Source organism: Chlorocebus sabaeus, chromosome 21, assembly GCF_047675955.1.
Source record: "Chlorocebus sabaeus isolate Y175 chromosome 21, mChlSab1.0.hap1, whole genome shotgun sequence".
Classification (NCBI taxonomy): Eukaryota; Metazoa; Chordata; class Mammalia; order Primates; family Cercopithecidae; genus Chlorocebus; species Chlorocebus sabaeus.
Genome location: NC_132924.1, coordinates 42,793,235 through 42,816,087, shown reverse-complemented (window position 1 = coordinate 42,816,087; position 22,853 = coordinate 42,793,235). Strand labels below are relative to the sequence as shown.

The 22,853-nt window shown below is 36.3% G+C and overlaps 1 protein-coding gene across 1 annotated transcript in view; it reads left to right on the top strand.

Moving 5' to 3' along the window:
* The window catches only part of HDAC9 (histone deacetylase 9), a 910,581-nt gene that overhangs the window by 864,946 nt on the left and 22,782 nt on the right, over positions 1 to 22,853 (top strand). Inside the window, exon 24 of the mRNA XM_073009077.1 lies at positions 5,726 to 5,810. Coding sequence (XP_072865178.1) covers positions 5,726 to 5,810 — 85 coding nt within the window. The remainder of the gene's footprint in view (positions 1 to 5,725; positions 5,811 to 22,853) is intronic.

The window sequence follows — 22,853 nt, the reverse complement described above, 5'->3', positions numbered from 1 at the left end:
GTAAAAATTAATTATATAACTATATAACTGTCATAACTATAGAAAATAAGTTTAAGAATACACTGGTTTTATGTAACCAGTTATCATTAAGGGAAACTGGGTGAGGAGTACATGGGAATTCTGTACAATATTTAAAACTTTCTGTAAATATAAAATTACTTCAAAAACCTTTTTTAATAATGAGTTTGTTTCACACATACATTTTTGTATCCCCACCATTTCCATGTCTGACCACTACTATACTATATCCTATCATAACATTCCATACATATTTAAAACCAAGCAAAGGGTCGCGTTTCATCTTTAAAAACTGAACAGACATTTTGGACAACACATTCTTGGCAATGGAACCTGGACAATATTTATCAGACATGGTAGGCAAAGTTCTCACTCTGCATTACAAAAAGGACGGGTAGATATCAAATGATACAGAAATGAAAGAAGACAGAAATTTTCTAACAAGCTGTTTAAACTATTAAGGAGACTTCTTTCTTGCTCCACTGCCAGAGATCTTGAGTAGCCATCTGGTCAGTCATTAGGAAGCAGTTCTTCACATAATTGATGAATTTGGTTTCCAATTTGGGAAGAGAACCACCTTTTCTCGTACTTGCTTGCATTTTTGCTTTAATGTTTTCCACAGAACTAGGTCCTTTTAATGTTTTGGGAGGTTTGTTGTGTTGTTGTTGTTGTTGTTTCTAGTTTTTGAAGGATTCTGGACCTTTTCGTCTTGATGTTGATGGTTTGAGTCTTTTTCAGTCTGGTTTGATTTTTTTGCATTTTTGGCTGGAGTATCTTGTATAGATTTCTTCACTGGGCTTTTTCTTCAGCTTCCTTACCCTCATGATCATCATGTTCGTCGTCATCATCATCATCTTCATCAGCAGCAAGTTTTTACTTTTTTTCTATGGAACGTCACTACAACCTCTAGAGACAGACTGCTTTCCAGATATACTGAAGAGCTTCACATCCTCCTCCTCTTCATCTTCTGACTGTGCATCTTCCTCCACAGCTACTATGTGCTGCCCACTATGCACTGGCCCCGAACCACACTTCAACCATAAGACCACAGGTGGTGGGATTTCAAAGCCCACGAGGGAAGCTCTTGGCTGTACAGACATTTTCAAAGTTGCCAGTCTTACTTTTATTTGGACTGCCTTTAAATTTCATTGCTTCTGCTTCAACAATGTTGAACTGACCATTCTTAAAGAAAACTGGTATTCATTTTCATCATGATCCTCATTAAGTGATAATCTTTGTCAGCTTTAGTTCACAATTGAAAAGATAATTCTGAGGCCTCAGGGGGCTCATGTCCATGTCCATCGAATCTTCCATGGTTTTGTGTCACCCACTTAGGTGGGAGAGAAGATGAATGGAGATATATGACTCCTACTCCAGTGAACAAACACACAGGACAGAATCACACCAGGATTGAAAAATTTTTATATAATTATAAATATACATATTTTATATATAGTGTAAATATATACATGTACATAATTTACAAAAGCATTAAACAAACCACATAGCTAGAATAAATCTATCTGAAAATATGACCGTATTCACAAAATTGTAAAATATTTTTAGAGAAGTTAACAAACATCTAAATAAATTATAGAACATACTATGTATATGGATTTGAGGTCTAGGTATTGGGATGATCCCAGTTCTCCTCAAATTGGGTTAAAGATTAATTTCAATGCCTTTCAAAATTTCATTCCATTTTATTGTCATTCTATTGCTTTTTCTTCCTGCTCAGTTGGAAGAGACCTTTTCTGCTGTAATTATTGGCATGGCCAATCTGCCTCTGCTTGCCTTGGGTCTTTGTTTCTTTTGCATTTTCCTGCTTTTCTGATCTGTAGAAATATCTGCCTACATGTCAGGAAACCTTGCCAATGCATAGGAGAAAATAATTGTCTGGAAATTATGCAAGGGCAGTTCACCTTAGAAAACAAAATGAATTATCACTGCTGTTCTGATTCTTCATCTTAAAACCATATCCTGATTACAGCAGGTGACCAAAAGGAAGAACCCATTTTATTTTGTCTTATTAGCTATGGCGAGCAGAATAAAGGCCACCTCTTCATGTTTTTTTTTTCAATTAATTATTTCTCCATTTATTCAATATTTTAAAAATGTCTGTCATATACAGTCTCCATATTTGACTTTAAATGACTCACAACAAAGTAGAGAATGGGAAAAAATGACTTCCTACCACATAATGTATTTAGTAAATTAGAGTATTTGTGGGGAAAAAGGCCATAGGAGGGGAAGAAATTTGCTCTAGTAGAGAATTTGAGGAGCAGGCAATGTTTGTGGTGGTCCTTGAATGCTCGTTAAGTTTTTACCAATTGAAAGAAGAATGAAGAAAATAGATTTCAGAGGGAGCAGAATAGATAAAGGTACAGAAATATTAAAATACTTGGCATATTTGGGAAACATCAACACATAACAAAAACGCTAACAAGACTATTTAATAGATCCTTTGCTTGATTGATGTATACATCCATCCTCACACACCTGTTATGTTTGCAAAGACTCTGTTTAGCTGCCTTTGTGTTCTGTTCTGAGTCATGCAAATAAAAAGAATCAGTGAGCTGTTTTTCGTATCTCATCAGTACAGCGTAAATCTTAAAACTCTTACTCAACAGCTTCTCCAAGAATATCCCTCGCCTCTTTCTATAGATGAATCTTAGGCAACTAAAATGATTTTTGACGATTTAAATGATCTGATTCTAAAGAACCAGGAAATTACTTATAAGATGATAATGGCCACAATTTTATGGTGTTTTAAAATAGCTATGGTACTTAGAATGTATATGGTATATGCAACTTAACAAACATCTGAATCTTGTCAATACGTTATCATAACTTCCTGAAAATGATGTAGAAAAATAAACTTTCCTGTCACTGAGCCTGAAAATCTGTGTAAAGAATTGGTGTGAGTAATGCTTGTGATTAAGCTTTAGATACGATTAAGCTGGATGAGAGTTTTAAGCGTCAAGAGGTTGTGTTAAAATTATCTAGTGTATCTTATAACTCCATGATGATTACTATTACTTAACAGAATTGCTCAACGGAGATGGCATGATGGGTGTGTACTATTTCCTACATTTGCATCTGCTTTATCTTTCTGTAACTTTTGCATGCAAAAGTTGTCTTGTTTGTATAAATTACTTCTTTAATTATCTTTCAATAACTTCTAGTAATGCTGATTAACCTCAATCGCCACTCTTTTTGCTGTATCTAATCACCTAAATTAAATACATAACAAAACTTTACCACATATTCTTATTTTCTGCTCCAAATGTATAAAAAATGAATATTTATTTAATATTATTTTATTAGTTATTAAATTATGAATAATGACCAGCACTCATTAATATTTATTAAGTGGATGCGTCAATCAGATGTTGTTAGTGCTTATAATTGTGAGTGATTACATAAATAACTCTCTAGAAAAAACAACCCAATTCTGTGGTCCCACCATAAAAGATTTTAATTTTATAAAAACAGACTCTAAATGCCACTTGCCTTCTTGCCAACGGAGAGAATATTATCCATTGCATAGCTACTAGAGAAAAAATAAAGAACCTACGTTGAGAACTTTCTGAATTCAGCTCTGTCTGTATGTGTACACTCAAAATGAAACAAATTGGGGCAATTTACTGAAGGTTAAATCCTCTAAATGACATTCAACTAAAACATGCAGGGAAGTGGTTTGGGAGGTTTAAATGATCAATTTAATTGCCTTAATTCTCCGAATTGCTTTTCAAAGTAGACACAACCCTTTTGCATCTAACTGAAGATTCTAAATTGGGGGTTTAGGGGTGTTTGTATTTTACTCTCAACACCCTGAATCACATATGCGTTCTATATAACCTGAGTCTTTAAAATAGCCCAGACCTCAGTGTTCAAGAGACTAGAAGTTAGATGTTTTACATTATGATCTGCCTATTGCTTTCTTTCCAGGATCCAGCACCTTTCAATTTGTCAGCATTTTTACCCTAAAGTCACAGGGAAGCTTTCTGAAGAGCTAAATATGCTGACATCACCTTGTGCTTTTGTTCTTAAATATTGGAACAGAGAGTGTCATGTCACGATATTTTATTAGTAAAATCTACCTAGTTTCTATTAAAAATTATTTTCTCTAAGCTCCAAGAAAGGAGCAAAAATTATTTATAAGCAAAGTAGCTCTCTGAACCTTGTCTAATACATAAGAGTTTTCCAAGTAAGCTACAGTTTATGACTCAGTAGTTCCTCTGAGTTAAGAGATTGTTACTGGACTAACATATCCTTGAAGATACAATTTGAAATACCAGATTTTAAAAAATGATTTTAACGAGTTTTAAGAGTTTATTTCAGAACCTTGTACTGCCACTGAGCGGTGGTGGTGATGTTTTTTTTTTTTTTTCCTCTCACCAAACTGTATTGCAAATAAACCTTTTGATGTTTAAAAGTTTTTCTTTGGCAGCTAAGAAAAACACTCTGGAAAGTTATAGTTAGTGAATTTACCCATGTATAAATATCCCTGAGCTAGTCTGTTATCCTATGGCATCTGGAATAAAGGTGCTATTGTTTTAGATTTCATGATTGAAGAATAGAATAATCAGTTCAGAGAGACCCTGAGGGGAAGATTCACTCACATATGCGGTGGAAACTTGTAATCCTTGTGTTTTTTTAGATTTTCCTACAGATGAAGGGACATAGATGAGTTTATGCTTTGATGCATCTAGTGACATCGCTTCCCATTCATGCCATATTATAGTTTGATCACCAGTTCTTATTTGAGATGATTAACCTTAACATTTCTAGGAAAACTACTTTTTTGTTAATCCTTTTGTTACTATTGCTTTATTTGCTTTTTGGGTCACAATAGCTGGACAACTATTTTATTTGCAAGGGCCCTAGCCATGCGCTTTCTGCTGCGACATGCCAAGCTAATCAGCATGGCATTCTGAGGGATGCATTAGCAGACTTAGGTCTGACAAATAGGCTCTATAAATTATTTAAAGCTTCTCTTCATTTCTTGCAAAGCAATGTTTGCTGAGCTTCTCCATGAAAAATTAGTGTAATTCCAGAAGATCGTGATAGATTTGCAAGGTAGGAATTTGGCCTGTGCTACGCACAGACATCTGCATAGTTATGAATAAAGTAGAAGTTAAATGAAACTGTACAGTTATTTTACATTTGGTTATTTGAACCCTTTCTCTACTACTTTATTCAATGGCCTTTGAATAAAAGCAGCTGTGTCTCATGGCTTTCTATGGTGAAGTGTTCAAATGTATACAAGGTGGTTAGATGTAAAAACACTGTGAAAGTATGGATAATAGACTGCCCACTTTCTGTCTATTGCAACTTCCCTGAGGTTTTGTTTGCAGGGCCCAGCTGCGTATACAGACATGATGGAATTTGGTTTTTCAGGAACCTACAAAAATTACACAAATAACTCAGATTTTTAATGAATAATACACAGACATGCACCTGCTTCAGGGACTTCATAGATTAGTCTTGTGACCAATGGAAAAGCCCCTTGGAATTCAATTACATGGATGCAAAACAGAAAATAAAACTGGCTACACTTTTAGAACGAATATCAGCAAAATGTTAACTAGTTCTCGGAGCAAGCTTTTCCTGAGGATTAGGTTGTTTCAATTTGCTTTGCTTCTGTGAGACTTACTATAAAGTCGTAATATTCTGCTCATATTATTATCTACTATTCTTGCAGCTGGAGCCGCTTGCAGAAGATATTCTCCACCAAAGCCCGAATATGAATGCTGTTATTTCTTTACAGAAGATCATTGAAATTCAAAGTATGTCTTTAAAGTTTTTTAAAAAATTCTAATCAGGTAAAACTAACTAAAATTATATTGAGAATTATGGTACAAAGCAACATTTATTTAGAGTTATAATTTGCACATATGTTCTTACGTATATATCTTACTGTGTTGCTCTTAATGCAGCAATCTTATCTTACACTGATGACAAAACGTAGAGACTCTAGATTTAGAATCCTGTTTTTCTCATGTATTTCAGGCATTTGGATTTTTTACCATTATGATCACTAAGCATTTACCCAGAATCATGAAATAAATGCAGAAATTGTGATTTTGTAATCCAATCTTAATGAAGGGTAGTTACCTCCTAATGATGTTGGAATTCAGCAATCATTTACTGATTTATGTGTGTTAAGAGAGGAAAAAAATTAATGAGAAAGCCTCTGTGTGGGAAAATCCAACTTAACAAAGCAGGGTTAAGTCATAGGCTTTTTTTATTATCCAGTTCCCTTCACACCCATACATACACATAAGTGCCCATGAGTGCACACACATGCTGAAATCAAGCACAAACTAACATGAAGATTAGCATGAAGAGATAAACCAAAGGGCAATATTAGGTGTCAAGGAGGATTAGGAAAATCCTTAGGTTTGTTACTGTCCTGTAGAAGCATTTATTAAGTACCACTGAAGAAGCCACTTGCCAGCTATGTTTTTGGGGCATTGCCTTTGCTTGTTCAGTAGCAATTTGGAGATATGTGTTGACTGGAGTTAAATTACCCATTTATCTGATATTGTGAATATTTACACATCAGGCCATACAGGAACTAAAAATAATTCTCCACTTAATCTCACTTATGCTGGGACTGAGGACCATATGTACCCCATAAACATTTATTGACTACATGTCATAACTGAAATAAACTATAAATTTCAAAGACTTTTAGGGATAGAAAAATAAACATTCAAATGCTGGGGTGCACTATTCACATCTCTGATATAAGCCTAAAGTACAGGAACTGACAGAGACAAAGAAGGAAAGGCTGGAGGTGATTTCATAAGCTTGAGAAGAAAATCCTGTCATTGTCCTGTCTTTGTCTTGTGTCCTCTGGGGCTAGATAAAGAGGGTCTATTGTATGTCATTCTAGATTTCAAAGCAAAGAATCTTGAAGTGATCTTTGACAGCATTCTCCTATTTATCCACATGCAATCCAATGTATGCTTTCAGGCCATTAATAGAAAGAAAATATCTCAGTCTTTATGCATATTATTCATCTTTTTCTGAGCATTGTTTAGCCATTACATACACAGAGTGTTAAAATTGATTGTTCCTATGTATATTCTGAGTATATCACTTCAATAGGCATTTTTGAACTCTTATTACATGTTGATCAATTACCAAGGCACAGAGGTGATGAAGAGGAAGAAGACATAGTTTCCGCATCAGGGAGCCAACAGTCCAATGAGTGAAAGACAACCAAGTAAATAATTCCAATACAGTATTCACAGAGTACACAAGTCATGGAGAAGGGATGCTCTGTTTCTTCAGTCCCTTTCAACTGGGGGTGAGAGGGACTGGAAAGTAAGGAAGGTTGCTTGACAGTGATATAGCCTGAGTTTGGTTCTTCAGAGCTGAACAGCATGTTGGATGACTGAAGAAAGAGTGAAAATGCTTTGAAAAGAACAACAGAAGTGAAGGACTCTATTTCCATTTAGGTATAAAAAGTCATAGTTGCTATACATCTTTAGAAACTCTACTGTTGCCTTTTATATTGGATCTCATTTCCTAGTAATGACTTTCCACTGCATAGTTTTTTCCTTTCACCACTGATGTTTTCAAGTGACCTCTGCAGTCTGCTCTAGCCAAGCAAACCTGTTTGACTCTTGAAAAAGACTCAAGCTACTATCAAAACTTGCTGTAGGAGTATCCTGCCGCTAAGGATTGTCAATTCCACTTTTCTGTCCCAAACTGCATTTGACACCACCCAACACTGACCACTTGTCTGTGAAATCCATTTCCTTCTAAACTCTTAATCAGTACCCCACCCAGCTTGGAGCATTATTGCTGATTTCTTAAGACCAATATATGGTGGTTCAGTAGTATGTTTATTTTCAATGTTTTCTCTTAAAAATATCAAATATTTAAATGTCTCTTAGCTCTGGTTCCTAAATTAGAGGATAATCATCAGGAGGACAGCAATCATATCTTTTTGTCTCTGGATGTCCCTCCAGGAAGGGTTGACAGCAGGTGTGAAGTGCATGGGAGCCTGGCCATTAAAAGTAGGCAGATTTGAGTAGGTAGGACTTGAATAACTCTTCGAGACCACAAACAACAAAGGCCATAAGCAACCAGAGCTCCTCCTTCTGAGTCAAGGATATATGGTGTGGTGGACACTGATTTTGGTATACCCAGAAACAATGCACTCTTCACATCTACTCAAAAGGAGTCTGGTTTTATTAATGAATCTGCCACCAGATATCATGCATCTCAGGGGAAGTTCAACTTAGCTCCAACTCCAGGGGAGCTGTTTTCAGTCTAAGTCAGTCAACCCACTTAACAGTGATTGGTTAAGTATGTGACTCAATTCAGGCCAATGAAAATCAGGACCAGCTTTATGGGCATTTAGCCTGCATGGTCACATAGGTCCAACACATAGAAGGGCCCCATGCTTACTTAGTGTAATGCTCTTGCGGTTGCTGCCTAAAATTCTTACTGTGTTTTAAAGAAGCAGCCCATATTTTCATTTTGTACCAGGCCCTATAAATTCTGTAGCCAGTCCTGATGTGGTATATTTATTTTCAATATTTCTCTTAAAAATATCAAATATTTAAATGTCTGTTAGCTCCGGCTCCTAAATTAGAGGATAATCATCAGGAGGACAGGAATTATATCTTTTTGTCTCTGGATGTCCCTCCAGGAAAGGTTGACAGCAGGTGTGACGTGCATGGGAGCCTGGCCGTTAAAAGGCAGATTTGAGTAGGTAGGACTTGAGTAGGTAGAAAGTCAAGGTGATGGCGATATCAAAACATGTTTACCAAGAAGGAATGATAGTAGCATCACCACAAGGACAACGTAAATGTCAGTTGAGAGGGCTCTGAATAGGGGGTTGGGGTTTGTAAAACGAAAGAAAACACAAGATCGGAAAACGATCTCTCACCATTTGAGAAGTCGAGTGAAAATCGTTAGTGAGAAAGTGGTTCAGCACTGCGGCTTTGACCACTGTGTGGTGCATTTTTACGTGGTTATAATTGCGTGTCTTTGGGGCCACTCTTCTATACTAAAGGAACAGAAAAGAGCCCTCTAATGTCCACAGAGCAATAAAATAGAGTGAGTATTTCAGAGTCTCAGACTTCACAATGGCTTGGGAAATTAAAATTGTGGGCTCCCTGATTAGTAAACAGTGCTTAATTTCCTTACAAGATATGAAATTGCACTCTTGCTTCTCCCTGTTTTATAACCCATGCTTCCATTTCACCTGCTCTTTTGGGACTCCAGGACCCTAATTGTGTTCCTCATTTTCCCTTTGGCAGAGAAAGTGGTAGGGATAGGTTACTTAATCTGTGAGATCCAGTTCAAAATGACACTGTGTGAACTCTTCCTTGTTAAAAAATTAGTAATTCCTAGAGGGTAGCAGCAAAGCACTGAACCAAGCATGAGGTCTTTCTGAGAGTGGGGCGCTTCGCAACTGCACAGGTTACCCATTATGAAGCCGCCCCTGAAGGTAGTCTTTGTTCAACAGGAGCACTTCCTCTTCACATACGTCTCTGAGTGTCACACAAGTGCCTCCTTTCAACTTTGGGGGGTGTTCAGATTTCAGCCCACCTCCTAGCCCAGGTTCTGAAGGGTTCTTTTGTTCTGCAGTTTAGAACGACAGTATCAGAGAACTATGTTACTGTTGAGAAGCAGGCCTGTAGCATGTGGGAAACATTCAGGCAAGTTTCTAGATAGCCTTATCCCAAGGCACATGGCAAGGTGCTGACAGGTCTCCTGTGAATTTCTTTTTGAGAACTGAGCCCCCCAGCTGAGTGTATGCAGGTGCTGGAGACTGTGATTAGCATTGGCTCCTTGCCTGGCCACATGTATGTGAATATTTTCCAACAGGATCATTTATGTTGTTCTGTCCTTGTTTATGTTGCTCATCTAGCTGAAGAGAAAAGGCCTTACAAGGCCACAGCAGGGCAATGATTTCTCCTGACAGGTGAAGACCCTTCCTGACAGGAGAGGGTCTGGTTCCATCTTAACATGATAGATGGCATCCAAGGGTCAATTATCTTTGAGATGACAAAATGGAAAAGAAGTTTCATGTTATTCCTTAAGAAATTAAAAATAGAACTACCATATGATTCAGCCATCTCACTTTCTGAAGACTTATCAGAAAGAATTTAAATTAGAATCTCAAAGGGATGTCAGCAGTCTCAGTACATTGCGGCACTATTCACCATAGCCAAGAGATGGGAGCAACCTAGGTGTCCATCAGAGGATGAGTGGGTAAAGAAAATGTTGTATAGACATAAAATAGAATATTATTCAGACCTACAGAAGGAAATTCTGCAATACGTGGCAACTTAGCACAATATCTTTTGATGGCAGATATTATTTCTGCTGTGTTCCTGTTAGTTTTTCATTGCCATATCTTTTGCACAGTCTCTGGTATGTATTAGGTGCCCTGCAAATGTGTGTTGAATGAATGAATGAGCTAATCTGTCAATGTTTGCCACATTCTTCTTCTAAGCCTGGACTGATTTTTGTAACTAACCTCACATATTTATACTCCTTGGCACACTCATGCAGAAGAATGAGGGATTAAGAAGACCAAGCAAAATACATGAGAGCTCATTTCTTCTCCTACCTTCATGACCCTCAAGGATGAGTCATTTCTAAGTTAGGAAGAACATGAATTATTTTTGTGAGTTGCCATTTCCATGGGTAAGCTTGGGGTGACAATTGTCAGAGCTGGATCTAGCACTTGGCTAACTGGCTGTAATAATCAACAAGTGATGCCAGTAACGAGTCAGCCCGGAGTGAGATAAAGAATTCTCATATGGATGTTTCCTTTCCTGAAACCCACCCTAGTGATTTACAGCATCCACGCACCATTGAATTCTTTCACTTTTCTGCATGGCATGGTGGGCGCCAGTGTTCTGAAACACCACTCTTTATACCAGTGCTGGCCCATTATAACATTTTCACAGATTTGAGAGGGGAGGAACCATGAAGTGAGTTTTCCATAAAAGTAAATTTATTTAGCTTCAAAGACTGTCACTTTAAGTTCTAAAAACATGTAATGAATGATGTTGATATTAATCTGTGAAACCCCAAAATATGAGGACCACAAGTATAAAGCCATAGTTTCCTTTTACTTATTTATATTTCTTAGAGAGAAGAGTATTCCTTTTAAGTGTCAACTAATTTTATGGAGTTCTTGAATGATAATAATGATAATCATAGCATCTTTTCTTTTGTGGATCAAGGAAACATATACGTGCACAAGGATTTGAGGATTCTTTCACAATTTTGCTACAACTCTGCAGTGTTTTGCTTCTGACAAGTTGAAAAACACCAATGTAGGAGATTTTAAAATGATATGAATTTCATTGTAATCCTCTCCTCCACTCAATAACCATGTGACAATGAGCAAGCCATTTGTTTGAGGAATTTCACCAGGAATGACATGACACATCACTAGAATTGCTTTTCTAAGTTGGTGCCACTGTGGCAACAAAGTGGCAAATAGGTAGAAGAATCCTAGAAGAACAGTAGGAATTTTCTGCCTGTAGCCCCACTTTCAGTTTTCCCCACTCTAGGGATTATCCCTTATTTAGTGAATTGAGGTCTTTTTAGAATTTCTTATTATGCCAACCAAGGCAAAATGGTGGCACAGGCAAGAATGAGGAATGGACAGTACCTGCAATTTCACCATATGCTTTGTCAAATGTGTTTTACATAAATAGAGGAGTAATTTCCATGTTTCTTGTATATAAAATTTGTGAGTATAACTAATCCTCTATTGTTTTAAATACACACACACACACACACACATACACACACACAGAGTATTATTTAAGGCAATGAGAAGTGAATTTATAGCCCTCAGAACTTATGCAACTTTTGAGGACAATTTGAAAAGGGACATGATTTCCTTTGTTGTAGGGGAATGTTACAAGTAACTATGTAATTGACTAAAGCATAATCAATTATCTATATGGTTCCATAGCAGCAATGCACAGAGCACACTCTCACATTCTAGAGTAATAAGAATGAAATCAGATTTTCCCTGGGAGATGAGAGACAAGTATATTTGACACATACTCCTTGTCAGAACTGTGCTTGACTTACGTTTTCTATGTGTGTTTTTGAGTGAATGACGTCTTCCTTCTCCTCCTCTTCCCCTATGTTATTGTTATTCTTTACTCCTATTCTTCCTCCTCTTCCTATTATTATTGCTAATATTATATCTGTAGTTCTGGGAACTAGTCTTAGAAGTAACAACTGATACTAGAAAAGAACAAAGGAATGCTAATTTTGTTGATTTTACTTTTTACTATATTTCCAATGGGAGAGAACTCATTGGTAAAATAAAATACTAAATAAACACTGTCGATGTATTAGAATGGATAATCAAAATATGTGGTACCTAGTTTTCTTGACGATTAAGAGAACTGGACATGAATTGAAGGAAAAGGCTATAAAAGTAAAATAAGACTGTATTTTATGTAATGTTACCGTAAAGATAACAACCATTGTCTTTTTTATCTGAAATACCATCCTCTCCCATCATTATAATATCCTCCAGCTGCCCTACTCCAAGGAGAAGGGGCATTTACATCAGATAATCCAGGAGAAAATCCAAATTGTTTCTAAACTGAAAGGAATTTGTATACATCTCTTGTTGGGGGAGAAGTTATCCAATGTTTTGACCTCATAGGGCTATGTACACAACTAAAAGGGTTGTTTCTCCAGATTGCAACATCTGCTGCATAAATTATCTCACAGACTTTACTAGCTTCTTGACTCCACATCAAAAGTCAAACTCAAACTCAGGTTTTCTTCTTTCTTTTTGTCCTCATCTATTTCATTTTTATTTTCTGCCTTGTGTGTGTGTCTCTTCTCCTATCTCTTCCATTTTTCATCCTATTGAGATCCAGGGGAGAAGGACAAGAAGATATTCCCAATATGAAAGGAGCTTTTAGCTCATAGCCATTTGAGGTTTTATTTCAAGCAGGGAAGAAGCATGATAAAGGCTGCAAATCACAAGATCACTGTGCTTGCTCTGAAGACAGGAGATTATCAGGGCTTATTGTCAGATGTGAGCAGTTTAATTCAGAAGTATAATTGGTATAATATGGTAATTAACTGACAGGGAGAAGATTAATAATTTCTGGGTTTTCTGGCTTGGAAAACTAAGAAGGTGGTGGTGATCAGCTCCCAGATAGGAAACTGTGAAGAAAGAAAAGGTTTGAAAGGAAATGAAAAATATTAAACTTAAGAAAAAGACACTTTGCTGATCGAAAGTCTTAATGGTTTGGGGAGAAAGCAGTATCCTCGGAATGTACATTGTCACTGCATTGAAGTTACAGAGGACCATTGGATGAAATTATTTACAGAATACAAACCCTGTAAGATATTAGCAAATATAAAATAATGTAATAATGTTGAGTGCTTACAGTGTGTGAGGTACTATGAAAAATTAATTCATTTAATCTTCTCTAGAACCCTGTAGTTACTATTTTCATTCCCATTTTATAGCGAAGTAAACTGAGGCACATCGAGATTCATTGTATTCCCCAAGGTTACACAGCTAATGAGTGGGCAAAAGCAAGATCATAAACCAAGCAGTCTAGATCCAGTCTTCCCTTTCAGCCTCTAAGTTACACTATGTCACAAATAAGTTGATTCCTTTTGCAATTTTTGTGTAGAGTTTTTCCCATTTCTTCCCAAAGTGACATATTTAAACAAAATTTAATTTGAGTTAAAATTTGGAATGTGGGACGTTCTGGCTAATTGAGATTTACCCACAGTCAGTTCTGGAAGCTCGGTGCCAAATTACAAGGAGTCATGGAGCTGTGCGTCCACTTTGGAGCCCCTTATAAACTTGTAAAATACATCTAATCAGAAAAAAATGCAAGGATTGGCAGAATTTCAAATCCCTGCCCTGTTGAGTTTAAAGCCCTGACTGTTGTCAGGTGTGAGCTGCTATTTGTCATATATTCTTTGGCTTTAGACAGAGGCCTTGACGTTAAGAGTCCTGGGCCAGGCAGACTTTCATTGAAGAAAAGCAGCGTTCGGCATTTTCCCGCTATTAACCCTGCCAACCCTCGCTTGTATCACAGCCAGGTCAGACTTGTACACATGGCTTTGTGAAAGTTGATTTTGAACTTCTAATTAACCATTCTCTTCAAATGTTGAAAGTCTGGTTGTTGTGTTGATGGTGTCCTAATACTAGAATGTATCAGAATAAAAAAGAAAATCTGCCATCTGCTATGGGACACAATTTTGGGGGATATTTTTTATTCCAACTGTATCTGCAATTTTTTTTTCACTCACACATCTACCAAGGGAAAACTAATTAAACCAAGAAAATAAAATAAAACTATGCATGCTTCTAGGACTGAAAACTCTTTGTGGATTATGAAAGAGTAGGAATACTTTGTAATCATATACTCAGGTGTTAGCACCCAGATCAATCTCACACACACACATAATACCATGATACCATTCTCTGAGAACAGGACATACTAGAAGAAAGTCAGGTTTAAGGGAAGATTATTTCCTAAGTATTTATATATATTATTTCTAGTCCTCACATGATTCTGCAATGCACCGTTCTTCCCTCATTTTGTTCATGAATAACTTGAGACTTACTAAGTTTAGGTAGCTTGTTTAAGTTCTTTCTACTGGTAAGCAGTATAACTAAGATTTTAATCCTGGTCTCATTGTGATGTCAAAGCCCACTTTCTTTCTATTAAAGCATCTATATGACCTTCCTCTTCCCACTCCGTTTGAAAAATGAGAACAGTGTTCTACCAGATTTCCTCTTCCCAAGTATAACAGGATAGACACTATAACAGGCCTCTCCTAAGATGTAATAGAGTCTGCATACATTAAAACAATCTATTGTAATACATTAGTGGGCTTGCTAGAATGTCAGCAAATGGGAAAGGGAAAAAAACATAAGATGAAATTTAATAAGAAGCAGTAAGTAACACAAAAAAGGGGAATATCTCTGAAGCAAATAATGGCATCAGTGCTATAATGCACAAGAAAGCTTGAGATCTGCATCAAAGGGATATGAGTTTGATAGATACTAAAGAGTTTTGATCTTTGTCCACTCCTGGGTTCTGGAGGAAGTCAATAAAATTCCTTCCTGGAGGAATGTATTTCTAATTTAGACCCTCAGTATGTGCAGAGATCAAGCCCAACAAAATATGAATTCAAATACATAAATATATACATATTTTAAAAAATGAATAAAATCCAATGCACAATAGCACAAGGCACTAAGGAGAGTCAGCAGAAATGAGATATATCAGAATAATAAGCCTTATTTGTGGAGTTAAAATGGAGGAGGATTACTTTCAAATACTGATAATAGATAAAGAATATTCATTTATTTTCACTTCTTCATGGAAACCCACTAAAACAATAATAAAGTTTTCTTTTTTTCTAAAGACATAAACTCCTATGGATAAAGAATGAGAAAGGATACCATCTGTTACTGTCTTAGCAGACCTAAAAAGGTGAATCCTAAAGCAACACTGGCAAGCCTATCTCTGATGGGATGGATACATCAGGCTATTATACCCATATGTCATAGAATTGTTGACTTGCACACCTAAGGTACTGTTTTATTGTCTAGTTTTTAATTCCTCATTTCTCCTCATTCATTGCCCTTTCCTGTCTTCACTTCTTTTTCCATTCAGCATTAAAATTATGACATTCATTCGCCCTTCTACCTTTCAATCTACCTTACCAACACTCTTGTCCTTCAACTTTACCGATGTAAGAAAATCTCAATGCTGGATATACATGACAAACAACTTTCCCTGATGCTGGTCTTCCAGAGATTTCTCCAGTGCAGGTCTTCAAGAGACTGTCATGATGTATAGCGGTTTGACCTCTTATAAACTTATAATTACCAAACCTAAATGGGCCCATTACCATTCTACTGCTTTCTTCTCTTGACCCAACTTACCTTCTTTCAGTTCTTTTAGTGTGCTGTTTTTCCACCTTCCTCAAGACTTTCATATATTTTTCCTAATATTCCTGTCTTTGACTACTTAACTCTTATACATACTTCATATCTCAGCTTAATTGTCCCTTGATCAGATATACACCTTCTGATTATCAGTTAAGATCAGATTTTTTTTTTTATTTCATAGAACGCAGTACCTTCATTTCAGTAGCTTATTTCAGTGTGAGACGTGTACTCATATAGCATGATCATTTGATTAATAGCAACCTGTAAGATCTATGAAAGTATCCATATCCTATATTTCCAAAATCAGAATGCATGGTAGGTAATAAAAGCAAAAAGTAAGAGTGTATTACTCCATTCTCACACTGCTTTAAACAACTGCCCAACACTGGGCAAAAGGAAAGCGATTTAATTGACTCAGAGTTCCACAGGGCTGGGAAGGCCTCAGGAAACTTATAATTATGATGGAAGGGAAAGAGACATATCTTACATGGTGGCAGGTAAGAGACAGCAAATGTGTGAAGGAGGAACTGTCAGATACGTAAAACCATCAGATCTCCTGAGAACTCACTGACTCATGAGAACAGCATGGGGGACACCATCCCCATGATCCATTCACCTCCTACCAGTTCTCTCCTTCAACACGTGGGGATTATGAGGATTACAATTCAAGATGAGATTTGGGTGGGGACACAAAACCTAACCATATCACTGAGTGATAGAAACAATCTTTTGAATGCAATTTGGTTTCCCATGTAGGGAAATTGGGATAAAATTGACTGGTCATCCTGACAGTAATAGTATATAGCCCTCATAAAAGTTATACTTCTTTGGTGGATTAACAAATTAGCTTTGCAGGTTATTCATAAATAGCTTCTGATTAATGCACTCACATCTCTGTATCCAAGAGACTGACTCTTCCCCAGAATATGAGTATTCATTTCATCTAATACCCCTTAATCTGCCTTCAGGCTTGCTAAGAAAACTGGAATAGCCATGTTTGTCTATGTACAGGGAGATAATTCACTATTCACGTTGGCTCTATTACTTCCAGGACATGGCATAGTTTATTACTCAATAAAAGTTAATTTTCAAAAAAAGATTGGTTTCTAATGCAACATTCAATGCATTTTAGTAATATGTGTCTCAGGGTTTGAATATATCAAACCATTGACAGAGAGGACGCTTGAGATGTATGAAAGGAACAATTCCTACCAGGTTTTTCTTACATCTGTTACATGTTGGGAGACTATCTTGGTTTGGCTTCTACCAGAAACAGATCCTGATACACAAGGAGTCACGTACAAGTAATTTATTTGCAGGTGTAGGCATAGGGAGAAAAGGAAGAGGAATAGTGAAGAGTGAGAAGAAAAGAAATGAAGTGTCATTTGTTCAACTATCCTTGTAGGTATCCAGAGTTTAATTCCTCTGGGGAAATGCTGAGAGCTGATGTAAAACACGTAGCTCAGAGTTACTTCATGTGAGCTGCGAGGGAGGAGAGAAATTTATGCTCCAACTCCAAACAGTTATTGCCTGAATACTGCTCCTGGGGGACAATATTACCTGACATTTCTGGCCAATCATAGAGCAAAAATGCTCCAGGGGCACTGAAAGCTGTCCTGGAAAGACATGTTGGTTCTGGCGAATGGAAATGAGGTTGTGTGCACTGAACTAGTAAGGGGTGGGACATGTGGATGAGGCCCTGACAGTGGCTGCTACAGTGACAGTTCTTTCTTGTCTGCCATGGACAGTCTTGGTTTATGTCTGTTATCTCAAGATCTCATGCAGATACCGTTTGTTTCAGATTTTTCATTTTGAATGAAGTATTATTATCTATAGTTTTATTAAGTGAGTAAGGATGAATGGTTATACGTGTACTTTGCTTTAGCTTCTATCATGGTTTCATCTGGTTGTGTAAGAAATGCGTGGAAAGTAAATATGATTTTTACTTTGAACACATGTTTAAATCTATATGAAATACAATTGATAACCCATCTCTCTTTTCCAGGTCCTTCTCCGATTTAACTAGCGCTTCCCTTTTAAGAAAAGCGTGCAGGGTCCTCATGGATACCAGTTGTAAATGATATCTAAATTTCTGGTCTGGGAGGTAAAGGAAGAAATACTCAATATTGCTACCACCTGGCACACCAGTCATGGGTGCTGTAGTCAGTGCTGTAGCTTGTGACATGCATGAAGCTACCAAGCTGTTAGAAGATAGAGTTAGGGGCCTGGTGCCGGTGGCTCACACCTGTAATCCTAGCACTTTGTGAGGCCGTGGCAGGCAGATCATGAGGTCAGGAGTTCAAGACCAGCCTGCCAACATGGCGAAACCCTGTTTCTACTTTTAAAAGTACAAAAATTAGCTGGGCGTGGTGGTGCGCACCTGTAATCCCAGCTACTCATGAGGCTGAGACAGGAGAATCGCTTGAACCCAGGAGACAGAGGTTGCAGTGAGGGGAGATTGTACCACCACGCCCCAGCCTGGGCGACAGAGCTAGACTCTGACTCAACAAACAAACAAACAAACAAAAAAGAAGATAGAGTTAGGTGAAAATTCAAGAAATCAGCAGTTAGGTGTGAATAAGATATGTTCAGGAAATAGGACCAGCCTTCCATACAGCATTTACACTCTCAATACTTTTGCTACAGAGATTTTGTCAATTATTATACATTACAACTTCACTATGTATTTATTTGTTTTATGTTTTGTTACATATTTTAATTTCGCTATCAACAGTATTGGCTGAAATGAGCTCACAAACAAGTGTGAATGTGAATTTTAAAAATGAGTGCTCTACTTCTATTTCCCAAGCGAGTTGATAATGAATATGTAACTTGAACAAAATATTTGTCAATATTCATTATTCATCAAGGGGACAGAGTAAAATCACAGACGAACACCGAAGACACAATGCTGTTAAGGAAGCAGCAGTTTCTACCTTAAAATTTAGTTATTATTGACCAAAGCAAAACAAAAACAAAAACTAAAACCAAAAGGAACAATTTAAGAAGTGCAGTTGCAGAAGGTGCATTTATATAATGCTCTATGAACCATTACTTTTTATTTAGGTAAAATGACTATGATTTAAAATTTTGTAAATCAATTTTCAGTTTCTAGTATTACTTTTAAAAGTTCAGGAGTGAGGTAATAATTGTTCTTTCTTGACTCCATTAGCATAATTTCTTGCAAATGATACAGTGTCCTTAATTGCTTCAAACAGAAAAATCACTAATTAATAATAATTCTTCTATATATTTCATTCAATTTATAGAATCAAAGTAAAGCTTTTGTAAATAAAGTTGCCCAAAAAAGAAAGCAGGGAGTTATTGTGAAAGTTATTTATTATAAATTTTGGTAAAAGTGTAATACTGATAATAAAATCATTTGGTTTTGCATTGATATACAAATTTAAATTTTGGTGGAACATAACATCTTATAGAGCAAGAATGTACTTAGCATTACTTATGGAGTACACAATTTTTATAAATAATTTGATAAGATTTAATTATAAAGTTAATAACATTTAATAACATTTAATAGGAAAGGGATCACAAGGCAAATCAATAAACAGAAACTGACTCAGAACGTTAAAAATGTACTTCCAATGTGAAGAGGAAAGTGTAAACATAATGAAGAGATAAATTAAAAATATAAAAACCATGCAAATTGAAATTTTAGACACAAAACATGCAACATTTTATATTTTTAAAAGTCCACAATTTGGATGGATTAATGGCAGATTATGCAGTACAGAAGAAGAAAATGAGTGAAGCTGAAGACATAGCAGCATCTAAATTTCGTAAAATTTTGAAGAGTCAAAAACAAAGAAAACTTTCTTTTAACTTGTTTGTGTTACATAAAATGTTTGCCAAAGTGGAGTACGCTGAAAGGAGATAAAAGATAGCAACCATGAAACATTTGGAATAAAATAGTTACTCATTTCAGTATTTTAAAAATTAAATGTGAAAATATTCTGCTCTTAGCAGAAATTGTTCTGAGCTTACCAGGTAGCACCATAGTTGTAGAGACTATTTCTCAATGAAAATTATTGCAGTCTCTTGAGAAGGATAAATTAAAGATGCCAAAAATTTCAAACTTATTAACCATACAATTAAGGTTTCAAGATTATAGGCAATTCAATCAAAAAGCCTAAAATATTTAGACCCCATTGAAACAAAAAAATACATTTTTCATAAAAATGTCAGTATATTGTATCATTGTGCGATATAGCTACAAAACTGATTAACATATGTGATATTCAGCAGGAATAATAATTCTGCTTATGTTATTTTCTAAGGTTCAGATAATCAATATAAAGAAGAAGCTGGTAGCTATGCTTTGACAAACATGAATTATGCAATTTTTATTTTTTTAAATGAATTTTAGTTGTAAAAATAAATTTTGAATAGGACTATCTTATAGGCCAACTAATAAAAATAATTTCTTGGCCAACAAATATTTCCAAAACATATAATTTTTATTTTTAGGCCCATTTAGCCTCAGAATAGCCCCAATTTAGATGAAAAATTACCTGGTCACTCAATTTATACACCAATTTTCAATGTGTCTTAATTTTTGCATTTAAACAATGTTTTGGATCATGCCAAAGTTCTCTGTTTATCTAAAAAGTGTATCTTAAAAACGTATTAACAACTTTTAGAAAATTCATAGACTTAGGCTCTTTGTAAGCCCCAGGTGTTAATAATCTCTGCGGTTGAAGGAGATAGCAAGAGGTTAAGGTTAGCAGCAGCTTCTTTCCCTATGAGAACCTGGTGTGTAAAGATGAAAGGCAACATCATTCAAATGGAAAGAAGGTTAAAAAAAGCAAATTTGAGAAGGAGTGACAGCTCTAAGATTCCAAAATGATGATGGAAAGGGGCATTTCTGGGGTCAGGAAGTTTTCAAAGTAGCAAGGGGCTTTGAATTGAGAAAACTTTTGGTAGATAGGTGACTTGTGTAACACAGATTTTCATGAGTCAGCAACTGCCTATTGTTCCAAATTGTCCATTTCCAAGAACAATCTGGTTTATACTGAAGTCCGTTTACAAAGTACCTGCAGGATGCCCTCTCCTGGGCCTTGTGTGACCCAGTGAAACCCCATCTATGGCCTTCACCTCAAAGTCTTGACTGTCTACATTCCATTCTCTACTTTTTATCTTTATTGTAGATTCATTATTTGTGCTACTTTTGCCAGATAAAACAAAAATACATGATGGTGAAGGCTGGATAGTCCTTAAAAAGTGCTGAAAAGTGGTAAGATTTATATAGTGGGAAAAATGAGTAAGGATAGAGGATATGACTGAAGAGGGAGTGTACATGCCCAATTTTAATGGAAAACTCTTCTCTTTTGCCAGTTGCGTAGCCATAGGAGAGCAACCCAGTTGTGGCTGGTTACTAATATTTGACTGCACGAATAACAGCTCCTGAAAAACCTAGCAGTCAGCCTTGGTTCATTTCTTGTATGTGATAATGGGGATATTATTCCTATGCCAATAGATACGACTTTCTTGCACATCTGTTTCTGTAACGGAAGAAAAGACGCTACACATCACATGAAAATATAACCCATAAATTATGGGGTTTGAATTGACTGCATATTGCACAGACAGTGCTATACCCACTTCTATTTCAATTATTCTCCTCTATGAATAGAGATAGTGGTCTATAAATGCATTATTAATGTAGAATATTTCCCTTGTTTTTATAGACTTTGCCAGAGGCCAAATAGAATTTAAATTTTTGGGTTATTTCTGAGTCAGGAAACTCATACATGTGGATAAAAGCCAAACTTCTAATATTTAATCTTAACTTAGCAGGATATTTTATACACATTAAATTTTATCCAAAAGGGTCTCAACTATTTTAAATCCTTCCTAGAACTGACATACATATGGGCCAAAATTTAAAGGATGATGGTCAGTCATTCGGCTTAAAGATTGCTATTAACAATGCATACCTTCTGTCCTGATTGTGTTATGGAAGTAAAGATGTTTGTTTGTGGCCTAGACCTCTCTTTTTGAGAAATAAAACCCAATGCTTGAAAATTAAAGCCCTTGCTTATTCTAGATGTGCATATTATGTGCAAAGAGTCTTTGCTGACCTCTTCAAGAGTCCATAGGCTCATAGATCAAAAAAAAGGTTTTCTGCCATAGCAAATTTATTGTAACATCCAAGAGTGATATGTAACATTAGATCAGAAGGATCATAATAAGTGAGAATGAGAGCAGGAATAAAACTTTCATATCATTAAGCTTACCACTATTATTTTATAAATGTGGAAATTGTGCTCCATTGTGATCCAGTGACTTATCCCGGATTAGTGTGGGAGTGTGGGATCTCCAATCTGGAAATACTTTTAGGTAGCTCAATTTTCGATGAGCTTCTTTTTTTTTTTTTTTTTTTTTTTTTTTAAGATGGAGTCTTGCCCTGTCACTCAGGGTGGAGTGCAGTGGCACAATCTTAGCTCACTGCAAACTTGGTCTGCCAGGTTCAAAGGATTCTCCTGCCTCAGCCTCCCAAGTAGCTAGGATTATAGGCATGCACCACCACGCCTGGATAATTTTTGTATTTTTGGTAGAGATGGGATTTCACCATGTTGGCCAGGCTGGTCTCGAATTCCTGACCTCAAGTGATCCACCCCCCTCAGCCTCCCAAAGTGCTGGGATTACAGGTGTGAGCCACCACACCCAGCCTTCGATGAGGTTCTTGTTCATACTCTTCAATGAGCCCTGTCTCCAGTTTTATGATAGCCTCAATAATTTACCTGGGAAAAGATACTTGCAATAGTGCAATTTTATGAGAAATGAAGAGTAGAATGAACTAGTTTTGACATGATTGTCTCTCATTGTCCAAATAAACCATAAAGTCAATAAAATGTGGGTC